Source organism: Leptopilina heterotoma, unplaced genomic scaffold (genome assembly GCF_015476425.1).
Source record: "Leptopilina heterotoma isolate Lh14 unplaced genomic scaffold, ASM1547642v1 Lhet_307, whole genome shotgun sequence".
Taxonomy (NCBI): Eukaryota; Metazoa; Arthropoda; class Insecta; order Hymenoptera; family Figitidae; genus Leptopilina; species Leptopilina heterotoma.
The window spans coordinates 1,117,261-1,132,910 of NW_025111010.1; the positions used below are offsets into that span (position 1 = coordinate 1,117,261).

General features: G+C 31.1%; 1 protein-coding gene across 1 annotated transcript in view; it reads left to right on the plus strand.

Annotated features, from left to right (window-relative positions):
* Window positions 1-1,942: 1,942 nt before the first annotated feature.
* The window catches only part of LOC122504603 (UDP-glycosyltransferase UGT5-like), a 44,142-nt gene continuing 30,434 nt past the window's right edge, over window positions 1,943-15,650 (plus strand). The window contains exons 1-2 of the mRNA XM_043615785.1: window positions 1,943-2,574; window positions 2,667-3,086. Coding sequence (XP_043471720.1) covers window positions 2,149-2,574; window positions 2,667-3,086 — 846 coding nt within the window. The 5' untranslated portion in view covers window positions 1,943-2,148. The remainder of the gene's footprint in view (window positions 2,575-2,666; window positions 3,087-15,650) is intronic.

Below are 15,650 nucleotides of genomic sequence, written 5' to 3' on the forward strand. Positions count from 1 at the left end.
ACAAAATGGGCCCTTTTCATTTTTCTAAAGAACCAACGAAATCAAACAGTTAAATTATCGATAAATTAATGAAAACAGCATGATTCGACTTGTCAAAACATGTAGATTGATAATAAAAAATAAAAAAATTAAGATTTTGCTCCAAAATTACTAAATTGCGATTATCTTGCAAACTAGAACCGACAATATGGGCCCTTTTCCTGTGGACGTCCACATATAAAGAATTACTTGATTCGCGAACTAGGTCTTCGCTTTATGTTAACGAATACAATGTTACTTTTCCATTATATATTACTTTTTTATTTTTCTATTTATCTGATTTATTTTAACTACTTTTGGATGATTAATACAAGTTTTTTAATTTAATGTAGGACTTGCTGAACAAATCAGAGTAGTCAAAAAGTAGTCTAATAATCTACTAGGAACTTCTTTGAGATATTTCTTAATTTTGTTATTGTTTTTTAATTTACATTAATTTGTTTATTTTATTTTATGCAGACATAGTACATTGTACAACTAGTGGCGAAAGTGTGATTTTTCGAGAGTGAAGTTTGCGGCTCGAGCGTAGCGAGAGCAGCAATCACTCTCGAAAAATCATTCTTTCACCACGAGTTGTGCACTACGTTTTCTCCAACGCCTTGCGAGGAAAGGTTTCTTCGTGAGTGTCGTATAACTTTAATTTAACGTGTGCTTATGTTTAATATAATAAAAGACGAATGTTTTGTCTAGGGAAGAAGTTAGATACAAAATAAATTTCGGTTAAAGAACAAGTAAAAAGAATAAATTCATGATTTACTTTCGCCACGCCAAATTTACTTTCGCCACGCTCTTTAGAGCAGTTGAGAAAAGTTCTACTTTCGCCACACTTTTCTACCAAGAAAAGTACTCCTTTCAGAGCAAGTGTTGGAGAAAATTATTTGTTTATTTATTAATAACTTATTATTTATTTATTTATAAAATATTAGGTACTAATTGATTTAAAAAAGAAAGAATTCAATTCGATTGAAATTTACGCGAGTATTAGGTAATTTTGACCGTTACCTTATACACAGAGCCTTTGCTTCAGTGCGCTTTTTGGCCCTGCGCGCAAAGACAAAAAATACAATATTTCCGAAAGTTTAAGAGTCTCCATCGGTTTCTTTATGTCAAAATACTCGTGAAATCCTAAGGAATCAAAATATCGCTATGAGAAAAAAATTAAATATACGCTTATACACAAAAAATTTGTTTAAACAATATTTTTAAATTTTTTAATAAAAAAAAAATTTTTGCAAATTTTTTCATTTTAATTGTTTATAAATAATAAGTAATCCCTGAAAAAATCATTGAAATACATCCATATGTCTCTGAGATATTGCGTTTTCAAAATTTCACAAAAAAAATTTTGAAAACCCTGAACAACCATAAATTTTCAAAATTTTCGAAAATCTCTTTTGGAATTTTTATTCGCATGTGTTCCCCTACAATTTTTCAAAGTTTTACCAAAATCGGAGAACTGAGGGACAACTTTGATTTGTTAGGTATGATTTGACCCAGTGTGCATAAAAATCTGTTTCGTGTTAACTAATCGGTGAAAGAGAGTTTTTAAATAATCGCTTCAGTGTTTTGACTGATTTGAGACGTAACAAAACATTTATTAATATACAATTTAAAATAATACTATTACAAAAAATATAAACTGAATAAAGAAATAATGAAACATAATCATAGTTCGCATAAAATTAACTTGCAAAATTTACAACTGTACTTTAAAGAATATGAATTACAAATTATATTTCCGATAATATTGTGATAACAAGAGGTCGCTTACACATAATCAGAACAATTTTTGCATATTCTTAACATTATTAATCCCAAAATTTATACCTTTTAATGGAAATTAGCATATTACATAAGCAAACATTTTCGTCAAGAATCAAATTACTACTATTGGAAAATAAATTGCTTTCAGTTTTTCTTTTCCTAACGTGTTAAACAAGTTATAAAGTTTCTTCGGTTTATATTAAAAAAAAAATTTTCGTAATTATTAAAATATTAATTTTTTTATAATGAACATTCATTAATAGTGCAACTACCACAAATAATATTCTTTACATCAATTTAATTATTTAAAGAAACATAAAATAAAAATTGGTTTAAAAGATAAACATGACTTTTATTAATTACCTAATAATAGTAACAACATTTTTTTTAATAACTCAAGTTCATACGTACAAGATTCTTGGCATATTCCCATTGGCCTTCAAGAGCCATAATATTTTTTTTCAAGCCTTAATAAAGAGTTTGGCAAAAAAGGGACACCAAGTTGACATTATATCCTACTACGAAGCAAAAAATCCACCAGATAATTATCGAGATATTATTAACCTATCAAAACTACCAAATTCAAGTTACTTTTTGTCAAAATCAGAATTCAATTCAATTCAAGAAGCAGTTGAAGAAAGTGGAAGCATTAAAAAACTATTAAGAGATACTTATGGACTTCCGACTTGTAAGATTATATCTCATGAAAGAATTCAAAATTTTATTAAAAAAATTCCGGAAAATTCGCCTTACGATGCTGTCATTACAGAAGTAAGTATACTTTAATTCTTTTTTTCCGAAAAAACGTTGTAAACTATTCAACTTCTTATTTAAAAATAATTTTTTACCATCATTCGTTAAAGGGTTTAGTAGCGCCTTGCTATTATGGATTTGGATTTTTACTAAATGTTCCTATAATATCAGCCTCGTCGAATTTTGAATTCACGCCACTAGCGAAACAAGTGGGAAATCCTCCATGTATGTCTTTCATGCCAACAGCTTTACTGCCTAAATTTCATCTAAAAACATTTTGGAATCGACTCAGGAACAGTGTTCTATCTTTTCTAATTGAAATATTATTTTTCTTAATTAGTGAAAAACAATCGATAATTATGCAAAAATATTTGAATAAGAATATTCCATCAGTTAGACAAGTTGAAAGAACTGTTGCATTAAGCATTATAAATACTCACCACTCTTTACGAGGAGTTAAACCTGTAACAGAAGCTGTTATCGAAATTGCCGGACTACACATAGAAGAAGATAATTCAACCCTATCTAAAGTAAGAATTTTCAAAAAAAAATTTTTGAACTAATAAATGTCCGTAATTGGTAAGACCGTATTTTCCCAAAATTTTTTAGTGCTCTAAACTGATATAATTTTGGTGCGACTGCAGACTTTATTACGGGCTAGCAGTGAATTCTTAAGCACATCAGGATTCACTGCTCGCCCGAAACAAAGTCAGCAACCTCACTAAAATTTTCTCAATGTAAACTTTAATATTCAAAAAAAAGAAAAGAGTCTCTCTTGCCAAGACATTAATTAAGCAACGCACAATCTGCTACTTATTTTCAATCAAATTTTTATTCATTACGATCTCTAAAACATTATGTTAAAATTTCAAGTCAATAGGAGCAAAATTGACGGAGTTATGAGTATCTTAGTTTTGATGGTCCTCGCTTTAGGATTAATGTTTTTTATTAAATAATAACCTTAAAGGTAAAAGCATTTTTCTCAAACTTGTCATTTTTGATGTCGATGTACGCAATAACTAAAAATCTACTTCACCAATCAATCGTTCTGCAATTTTGCAGAGTGCTTCTTTACATAATTTCTCAGGTATCCCTGGGAGCTTTATTTTAAATTACCAATTTTACAATAACAAATTAGTCGATTTTTTATATCAAAAATCAACTTTTTGGCTTCTAGATGCTACAAAAAATCGAAAAATAAAAACTCTTTCCAGCGTTACCTCAAGAAACATCTTTTTTGACAAATGCACTTTGATTTTTTTATTTTAAATGATTCTGTTACGAGTTACGGCTGAGACACCGGAAATCAACTTTTTTGAAGGCGCCTGAGAAAAATCACATTAACTCGCTTAATTCTCAATATTTTTTCATGAAAATTTAGAGAAATATTATTCAAATGTTGCAATATTATATGCAAAGCGATAAAATAAATTTGTTATCCCACATGCACAAAAATGGCGCTTTTAGATAGCTGACGACAGGGAGTAAAGTCCCAGGGAGTAAAAGTAAACTTTTACTCCCTGTCGTCTGCTATCTGAAATCGACACTTTTGTGCATTAGGAATAAAAAATATCGTAAGTAACATGGGAATAAAGTTTCTCGACGAACCAACACAACGCGATTAACTTTGTAAGAATAGTTTGTAGTAAAAACAAGTTGATATAAACTTCACTAGGGCTGTTTTCGGCACTAAACCAGGGTTAACCCCGAGTTAAATATTATCCAATCATCAAAAACATTCACCAATCACCATTAAGCCGGAGTTAACTCGGGGCGAGTGCCGAAAACAGCCTAGAAAAACAAAGTTTAAATTTTAACCTGATTTTGGGGTAAATATTTGCTACAACAAATTTTCACCTAAGTGAGGGCGCCACTTTCTATGTGAATTAGTATTTATTTTCTTTGTACAAACTTTCGCGCGTGTGAATCTGTCGGTTGTCGTTTTACATCTGATTTTCCTTTGCGCGTTTCTTTTCGATCCCCATTTAAGAGATATAAATTTGGAGGAATTAAAGGCGAATTCGCCATCGTCGTAGCGTTGGCATTTCATAAAAGTATGATTTTTCGTACATGTCTTAAAACGCTAAATTTAATTTGAATTAAATCCAACAAATTTTGATAATTAAAAGTAGATGTTATCCAGTACCAGCATTAAGGTACTTGGTACCATAAAAGATGTTACAAAAATATAATTATGTTACCCACTCCCAACGGGAAGTTGTCAATGGTAACAATTGGATCAATAATGGGCCATGCTTGGTGCCCAATGGTTTTTTCTTGGCAAAATAATTGGCAACCATCATTGGACCACCATTGGTTTTAGCTTGGGATGATCACGCTACTGTCAATGATCGGTAGCCAAGCATCGGGCTAATATTAGTTGCCAAGGAATTGCCAAGTAAACAAAATCGATTTTCAAAAACTTGATTTTTTATTGTCAGCCAACAAAAAACCAAGGTTTCGCAAATTAATTTTCTTAATTATTAATTAAATTTATTTTAAAAAAATATATTTTTCAAAAATATATATTTTTTTAAATTAATAGAACATATTAATTTAATTTTTCACCTCTGGTAAAACAAAGGTGAAAGACTGATAAAAATTCCCTCACCGTATCTCACAGTGGAGGGATGCCTGTGAATGTCTTTGCGAGAGAGGAGCAGGTACTTATAGAGCCAGTGTAACAGGTCACAAGCGAGAAGAAATCACTAGCATGCACTCTGGCGGCGCTTGTCGGAACTGTTTTCTGGCGCGCATGCATATCCTGACATTATCGACACAGCGCTTGACAACCATCGTTGCGCCACTTCCGACAAGCGCCGCCAGAGTGCATGCTAGTGATTTCTTCTCGCTTGTGACCTGTTACACTGGCTCTATAAGTACCTGCTCTTCTCTCGCAAAGACATTTACAGGCATCCCTCCACTGTGAGATACGGTGAGGGAATTTTTGTCAGTCTTTCACCTTTGTTTTACCAGAGGTGAAAACTTAAATTAATATGTTCTATTAATTTAAAAAAATATATTTTTTTTAAATAAATTTTAATTAATAATTAAGAAAATCAATTTTCAAAACCTTGGTTTTTTGTTGGCTGCCAATAAAAAATCAAGCTTTTGAAAATCAATTTTGTTTCCTTGGCAACTAATATTGGACCGATGCTTGGCTACCGATCATTGGCAGTAGCGTGATCATCCCATGCAAAAACCAATGGTGGTCAAATGATGGTTGCCATTAATGTTCCAATAATGGAACGGAGTTCGCCAAGCATGGCCCATTATTGAACCAATCGTTTACTTCCCATTGGGCTACAATCAAGATATTACTCAATACAACCATATGTATGTGAGAAATAGTATTATCTCAATACAATACTGTATTTTAAGAACAGCAATACAGTATTGCTGTTTCAGCTGTACATCCTAACCATTCCTGGTTAAAAAACCGGACAGATTTCGGACTAATCCGAAATTTGTCCAAAACAGTGCGGTTTATGGTCAGGTTTTTGTCACCCGAAATTAATCCGAATAAATCCGAACACTATACGGTTTGTGAACAACTAGTAATTCCGGAGTTGGTCCGATGAAGTCCGACATTAATCAGTTAATTTTAACTAGTGAATCCTGAATTAGTCCGAAACAGTCAAAATTTAGTCCGGACAATTTAGTGAATGTTAATAAAAAAATAATTATACAAGTTACACATATTAATTATTATTACTTTATGGTACATTCAACATATTTTTCGATTTACCAATCGCAATTTTATTTACATTAACTTAAAATTTCTAACGCTTGAGGATTCGAACCTACACCTATATCTAACATTATATCGCACCAAAATCGAATACACTAACCACAATACCACGCTCGCATGGGAGTTCAAATTCATAATAGAATTTATCAAGTGCCACGAAAAGAAATGACGAAAAACTAACTCATCAGTGTTAATTATAATATTAAAAAATCTGCCCGCCCTCCGGGCGGACACATTCTCGTCCGCGCTTCGCGCGGAGAGCTCGCAAGTTTCAGCGCGCCTTATTGGTCGTCGCGCTTCGTGCTCCGTAGATTGTTGCGCGCTTCGCGTGCAAATAGCTCGCTTCGCTCGCAGTCGTCCGCGGAGATTGTGCATTACTTGCGTTCTTGATCCTTTTTCCTATTATATGTTTTATAAAACTTTTTTTTCTTTTTCCTACTATATGTTTTATCAAACTTTTTTTCTTAAAGTTACTACGACTTTAAGGATAACATTCTCATCACCTATTTTTGTTTGCTGATGATTGCAAAATTAAGTACACTTTTAAGAAAATTTTTAGTCCTGGGTCAAATCATACTTAACAAATCAAAGTTGTCCCTCAGTTCTCCGATTTTTGTGAAACTTTGAGAAATTGTAGGGGAATACATGAGAATAAAAATTCCAAAAAAGATTTTCGAAAATTTTGAAAATTTGTGGTTGTTCAGGGTTTTCAAAATTTTTTTTTGAAATTTTGAAAACGCAATATCGCAGAGACATATGGATGGATTTTAATGATTTTTTCAGGGATAACTTATAATTTACAAACAATTAAAATGAAAAAAAATTACAAAAAAATTTTTTTTTGTTTTAAATAAAATATTTAAAAAATATTGTTTAAACAAATTTTTTGTTTATAAGCGTATCTTTAATTTTTTTCTAATAGCGATATTTTGATTCCTTAGGATTTCACGAGTATTTTGAAATAAAGAAATCGATGGAGACTCTTAAACTTTCGGAGATATTGTATTTTTTGTCTTTGCGCGCAGGGCCAAAAAGCGCACTGAAGCAAAGGCTCTGTGTACAAGGTAATGGTCAAAATTACCTAATACTCGCGTAAATTTCAAACGAATTGAATTCTTTCTTTTTTAAATCAATTAGTAACATTTTATTAATAAATAAATAATATTTAAACAATAAATAATTAGATAAAAAATAAAACTCGTAAATTTCAATCGAATTGAATTCTATCTTTTTTTAATCAATTAGTAATATTTTATGAATAAATAAATAATAAGTTTTTAATAAATAAACAAATAATTTGTCTGCGTAAAATAAAATAAACAAATTAATGTAAATTAAAAAACAGTTCCGAGTAGATTATTTGACTACTTTTTAACTACTCTGATTTGTTCAACAAGCCCTACATTAAATTAAAAAACCTGTCTTAATCATCAAAAAGAATTTAATTAAATCAGATAAATAAAAAAGTAATATATAATGGAAAAGTAACATTTTATTCGTTTACATAAAGCGAAGACCTAGTTCGCGAATCGAGTAATTCTTTATATGAAGAGCGCGCATGCGTAGACTCGACTCGGATAACTTCGTTCAGTCTCGTGACGCGATTGCGCGTCTGGAAGAGTAGATTTGTCAAAGATGGGTTTCTAAGAGTCTCATTTTTAAATCAGCATTCGTTCGAGCTCCCTCTATGTTTGTAACAAGTGATAATTGTAGAACTAGGTGTTTTTAATAGTCTTTTTCGTAGTTTCAGGTTTTATTGCATGTTTTTCAGTGTCATTTTTGTGGTTTAAGGTTTGTTTGTTTAATTTGAGTTTTCTGTTTTTTTAGGTTTAAGTAAATGTAAATAAGTTTCTTTGCGTTTCTTTTTAATTTTTTCCTTAGGTTTGAATTTATAATTTCTTTTTAACTACGAAAAAGACTATTAAAAACACCTAGTTCTACAATTATCACTTGTTACAAACATAGAGGGAGCTCGAACGAATGCTGATTTAAAAATGAGACTCTTAGAAACCCATCTTTGACAAATCTACTCTTCCAGACGCGCAATCGCGTCACGAGACTGAACGAATTTATCCGAGTCGAGTCTACGCATGCGCACTCTTCATACAAAGAATTATTCGATTCGCGAACTAGGTCTTCGCTTTATGTAAACGAATAAAATGTTACTTTTCCATCATATATTACTTTTTTATTTTTCTATTTATCTGATTTATTTTAACTACTTTTTGATGATTGAAACAGGTTTTTTAATTTAATGTAGGACTTGTTGAACAAATCAGAGTAGTTTCACAAAAATCGGAGAACTGAGGGACAACTTTGATTTGTTAGGTATGATTTGACCCTCCTGCTAATTAAAAGTGTGAAATTATTCTTAATTACTTACTTTCTTCGCAGAAACATGGTTTCTGAATTTTCGTCTATAATAGATTTACATGAAAAAATAACTTTAATGTTTAGAAAAGTTTCAGGCTAAACATTCAATAAAGTGGGACATGTAAAACTTTACACAATTAATTTTAATATTGGATAGTAAATAATACTACAAAATTTGCATGTAAATCTTTAAATAATTTTTAGGAAGTATTCAGCATCGGGCTCGTCACCTTGTTATCTTCACAACTAAACACGTCAGTTACACTTAAACTTCAGCCAAAAAAATTTTATTTTTCTAATAAAGAAACCAATATTGTCTGAATATTGACAAAACATGTTGTGATATTTTGTTGATGCAAAAGAAAATCATTTAAAAAAACGGTTAAAAGTGTTCTCTTTATTTTGTTGTAAACTACAGATTTTTAGAAAGGTTTTAACATTTCAGAAAATAAATAAAACTTTATAAAACAGTTAAGTTGGTATGGCCCAAAAACTTAAAAAAAAATTATAAAAAAATGTTATAGAGAAAAGTTGTTTGTATTTTCCTAATATAAAATAATATAAAGTTAAAAATTTTGAAATTTGAAAAAATTGAGTTTTCAAAATTTTGAAACTACTATAGTTTCTGTAGTTTTCAACAAAAATGGCTGGTTAACGAACTTAGCCATCATTTTTATATTAACTTTAAGTGTGTTAAATTTAAAAACGATCAGATAAGATTTTCAAAAGTTATTGTGTCAACAACATTTTGGTCTACAGACGGACATACATACATGAGACATTCCATGTCAAGTGATCCAGGTGGAGAAAAATTTTTCTCCAATCGTAGCAAAACTTGGGGCTTTTGTAGTACTAATAGATAGTAATTTTTCGTGAAAATATTTTTTTACCTAGTCCAATATTTTCCGAGGGGGAGGGGGTTAAATTTTTGGGTTTTTCAGTACAATGCTTATTTCGATAATTTTTTACTCTTAAACTATTAAACATAAAAATTTGGCAAGGTACATTTTGGAAAGGTTTTTTCATGCTCTTTCGATTGAAAATAAGCATTTAAAAAAAAAATTTTTATTGACCCAAAAAAATCAAAATTAAAAATAAATTTTAATTTTTTGGAAAAAAGGTCACATTTTTTTTTCTTTTTAACGAAAGCTGAGGTTTTTTCCTAAAAGGACATATAAATGAAAAAGTGGGACAAGAATGTTTAAACATTGAAAAAATGAATTTTCTCGTAAACAGAGCTAAAAACCGGGTTTAGAGAGTAGAAACCTCTGTTTTTCAATGTTTAAACATTCTTGTCCCACTTTTTCATTTATATGTCCTTTTAGGAAAAAACCTCAGCTTTCGTTTAAAAAAAAAAAAAAAAAAAATGGGACCTTTTTTCCAAAAAATTAAAATTTACTTTTAATTTTGATTTTTTTGGGTCAAAAAAAATTTTTTTTTTAAATGCTTATTTTCAATCGAAAGAGCATGAAAAAACCTTTCCAAAATGTACCTTGCCAAATTTTTATGTTTAATAATTTAAGAGTAAAAAATTATCGAAATAAGCATTACACCGTAAGACACCTGGATCACTTGACATGGAATGCCTCACATACAGACAAACAAACAGACACACAGACTGACGGACTCGCCGGACCATGTTTTTCGGGTTCAGGGGACTCCAAAACGTAAAGATTTCATAAAATTAGCAAAAGTCAATTTTCGACCAAAACTAATACTTTCTCATGTGATGAGAATGTAATAAAAATTACTTTTTTTCAAAATAACTCGAAAAGTATAGGGTTTGGCGAAATGATGTCTACAGCAAAGTTGTAGCTGAAAATGAGACGAGAAAAAAAGTCTCTAGTAGCAAGATTCCATATGGAATAGATTCGGAGATAATTGAGTCGGAATATCGATTTTTAGTCAAAAAAGCGCACAAAAAATATATATATATAGAGTGGCTTTTCCGGAAATTACGACTTTTTTGTGTACAAGTATATTTTTCAAGTATTTTAGGGTGAGAATATGTCAAAATCAATTGACTGACTTTTATTTCTTTAAAAAAATTCGATTTTCAGTGATATTTTAGGATTTTTTTAGTTTTTTTGACCATTTAAGAGACTATAACTTCGAAAATTGAGTTTTTATGAAAAAATGTTATAGAGAAAAGTTGTTTGTATTTTCCTAATATAAAATAATATAATGTTAAAAATTTTGAAATTTGAAAAAATTGAGTTTTAAAAATTTTGAAACTACTATAGTTTCTGTAGTTTTCAACAAAAATGGCTGGTTAACGAACTTAGCCTTCATTTTTATACCAACTTTAAGTGTGTTAAATTTAAAAACGATCAGATAAAATTTTCAAAAGTTATTGTGTCAACAACATTTTGGTCTACAGACGGACATACATACATACAGACAGACACACAGACAGACGGACTCGCCGGACCATGTTTTTCGGGTTCAGGGGACCCCGAAACGTAAAGATTTCATAAAATTAGCAAAAGTCAATTTTCGACCAAAACTAATACTTTCTCATGTGATGAGAATGTAAAAAGATAACTAATAATACTTGTGTAAAATCAAATTGACTGCAAAAGTAAATATTTTATTTACCATAAGTAAATACCCTGAATAAAAAGTCGGACTAATCCGGAATCTGTCCGCAACAGTACGATTTATTGTGGAGTTTTCCACCCTGAATTAAGTTTAAAATCAATACCGTTTTTTATAACTATTGAATCCGTAATTAGACCGAAGTTAGTCAGATTATATGCAACTAGTAAATGTAGAAGTAATCCAATTGGTTTAACCAGTGAATCCGCAGCTAATTCGAAACAGTCTGCTTATGGTCAGGTTTTCGTCACTCAGAATTAGTTCGGATAAATCCAAACTCAATAGGTTTGTATATAACCAGTAAATCCGGAATTAGTACGATCTAGTCTGAAGTTAGTCTGGTAATACGCAACTTGTAAATAGTCCGATTAAGTCCGGAATTAATCTGGTTATGGTCAGGTATTTGTCATACGAAATAATAATTATAGTTTGAATTTATCTTTAAATTTAAATTTTTAACAAATCAAGTTATTTATTTATTTGTTATGAAATTATTATTTATTGTTTAAATCTATATTTCATTTTACATTATTAACCAACATTATACAAATAACACTTAAAACCAAATTTGAAAAATCTCGCACGCAGGAGGGCTTGAACCCTGAACCTTAGGGACGCAAGTCGAATACACATGTCACTCAGCCACGCTAGCTTGGAATACATTTTTCTTGAACTACCTTTTAAATTTTAAGACTGTATTAATCTCTTTTTATCTCTTACTGTATCACTCTTTATCTCTCAGTTGATCTCCTTTTTAAAGTTTTAATTTCTCTTTATTTATCATGAAATCGTCACATTGAAAAGCGTATAAAAAGTTTTCTTTGGGGATTGAAAAAGGATTCAATAGGATATAATGAAGGTTATTGAAAAAGATTAAGAAAAAAGAAAAAATCGAATTTTTTTAAATTTAATCTCAGAGATAAAAAAATATTCAAAGAAATAGGATTTCTATCCCTTTACTTCCAGCAGGGTGGATTGTTTTGGACTGTCTGTGGATTGTATATATATATGTGACTGTCCACGAGAAAACACGGCTTAGCTCCCAAACGTGAATTTCACAGGGCGAACGATTGAAGTACTACGATTGAAGTTAACTACGCTTGACATACCCATCTTTAAAACGATATATTGTCAAAAAAAATTGATATTTTTAACTTTCGACTTTTGCATCTGAAAAAGCAACATAAAATCTGTCGATTACCATAAAAAACTCAAATTGATTTTTTGGACCTAAGCCGTGTTTTGTCGTGGACAGTCGACGATTGAAGTTAACTACGCTTGACATACCCAGCTTTAAAACGATATATTGTCGAAAATAATTGATATTTTTAACTTTTGACTTTTGCATTTGAAAAAGCAACATAATATCTGTCGATTACCATAAAAAAAATCAAAATTGATTTTTTGGACCTAAGCCTTGTTTTCTCGTGGACAGTCACATATTTACAAATTCCATATTATCCCTTTCACACCCAGGCATAACTGGACGGTTAAAAAAACGTAAGTGTAACGTTATTCATAGTTTTCGGGGTCGCTGATTACGAATCTGATATCAGAATTATAAAATTTTTTAAATTCAAAATGGCGTATCCAATATGGCAGGCAACTTTTTTACAGATTGATCGGATTGGCTTGGAAATTGTTACTCGGGGGTTTTTGAGGTCGCTGATTACGAATATGACATCATTTTTTAAAAATTCAAAATAGCGGATTCAAGATGGCGGACGATTTTTTTTAAATCGTTTAGTTTTACCAGAAACTTGTTACTTGGGGGTTTTCAGGGTCGCTCAATACGAATCCGGTGTTATATTTTTAAAATTTTAAATGACGGATCCAATATAGCGGACGTTATTTTTAAAATCGTATAGTTTCACTAGAAACTTGTTACTCGGGGGTTTTCGGGGTCGCTGATTACGAATCCAGTGAGAGTAGAAAGAAACAAGTCCATCTACTGACAGAAACTACTGACAGACCTTGAGTGACAAGTTTCCCTCTAATCCAAACAATTTTTACATATGTCGTCCGTCGTGTAGGATCCGCCATTTTGAATTTTTAAAAATTAACACTTAATTAGTAATCAGCGACTCAGAAATCCCCCGAGTAACAAGTTTCAGGTGAAATTAAAATGTTTTAAAAAAATCGTCCACCATATTGGATCCGTCATTTAAAATTTTAAAAATATAACACCGGATTCGTATTCAGCGACCCCAGTAACCCCCGAGTAACAAGTTTCATGCTAATCCGTTTAATTTTTACATTTGTCGTCCGCCATATTAGATCCGCCATTTTGAATTTTGAAAAACTAGCACCGGATTCGTAATCAGCGACCCCGAAAACCCCCGAGTAACAATTTTCAGGCGATTTTAAAATATTTTAAAAATTCATGATTTTTAACAATAATTTATGAATTTTTTTAAACAATAGGAATTTTTTAACATGATCTAGGTTACTTATTTTTAAAGCCCTATTCTTCCTGAAGAGAACGCACTAAATTAAACTCAAAAATATTAAGTTTCTTCAAAGATATTGAGGATTTTGTAGGTGGGACGTATATGTCCCATGGGCGTGAAAGGGTTATTATAAGACTTCTTTTCGGACTGGGGTGTTTTGGTCGGATATTATTCGGATTGCCGCTGACTATTACCGGATTCTTTGAAAAAACATGCCATCACTTTTTCAATCATATCTCGTAAATAAAAGATGTTGCAAAAAAACTTAAATACGGTTAGAAAGCTGATTAAATTCTGCGTAAAATAAGCTGTCTTTGAAGTCATTTCGTTAAATATTTTTTAAGTTGTAGAGTGAGAAAGAAATAAAAAAAATTATCAAATTTTCTCATTTTTTTCTCTTGATTTCAACTTTTTCAAAAATCTAGAAAAATTTAGATAAAATTTTTATAAAAACACAGAAATCTTCGTTAGAATCTCAGCTTTAAAATAATCTTTCGAAAATTAAAAAAGGTTAATCCGTCTTTGATATATCATTAAAAATGTGAAGCCGAGTTTTGACGATTAATGCATTGGAATTTAACTTTGACGACTCGATTCTGGCTTCGCGTGGCTGCGAATGGGAGAGAAAACAGGGACGGATTTATGCTGGGAAATAATAAATAATGATGTTTCATGAGTAATATAAAGAAACTCGAAAGTTCATCGTTCCCCCGCATGAATTTTCGAATTGTTTCGTACTTGTTTCGGAATAGGATTTTGCCACACTTAATTTCAAATTGTTGCGGACTAATATCGGATTTCTTGCTTACAGAGTTCGGATTGCTTCGGACATTTTACGGATTAAGTTTTTTTAACTAGATTAAATTCGGATTGTTGCGGACTGATTCCGTATTCTTTACATATTGATTTCTGATAATTCCGTACTTATTTTCGGACTAATCCGTAATAATCTGTCCGTATTTAATCCGGAATTAGTCCGAAATTTTTACCAGGGATACTTGTATGTCAACATTGACATTATCATTTTTTTCAGTGTACCAAGTTACCTTGGTGAGAAGCGTCGAAACATTATGATTATTTTAATAAATATATTGCTGAACTCGAGTTAGGTTATACCTAACTCGAGTTTAGCAATATATGTATTAAAATAAACATAATGTTCATAAAAGTAATTTTAATTATTGAAGTCAGATTATCATTATTAATGTCAAATTCCCACAATGAAATAAACTGAACGCCATCGTCATACAAGTCGAACAACTGAATAACTTTTACTCCCAGTCGTTTGCTGTCTGGGTGTTTAAATATAGTCAAACAGTACTTCACCGCGTAAGAGTCTGCTCAAGAGGAATCTTCTTATTTTTCCATTCAAACGCATTACGCCTATTACGTTCAGACATGGTGAGACTTCAGTTTGGAAGCAAAACCTTCACTCGGAGTTTTATTGGAGCCAGTATCCCAGTGGGCACACTTGTTCAAAAGACGTCCTAAGGATGTCTTTTTAATGACGCCTTAAAGACGTCCTATAAATGTTCTGTCTTGGCTATTAGATGTTTAAAAGACGTCTTTTTCATTCAACTTATGCAAATAGACAAATTTTCATAAATAGAAAATTTTATTTTCTAAGTTCAACTTGGATTTCGAAATTAATGAATATAAAAGTTGTTAGAATTTTTCTAAGTTAAATTCATTTCATTGAAAAGTGAGATCGTAAACTGTGTAGAGGTTCATTACTGCCTTGAACGGCTAAGGTGCTTTACCCCTTGGCTGTCAACGAGATTTCCACTGTTTGGGCCAAAAGTGTGTTGAAAAAATTTTTAATGGATTTTTATGAAACTTGGTACCCTAAGGTTTCTGGAGTCGCTGATTACGAATCTGACATCAGTTTTTCGAAATTCAAAATGGCGGATCCAAGATGGCGG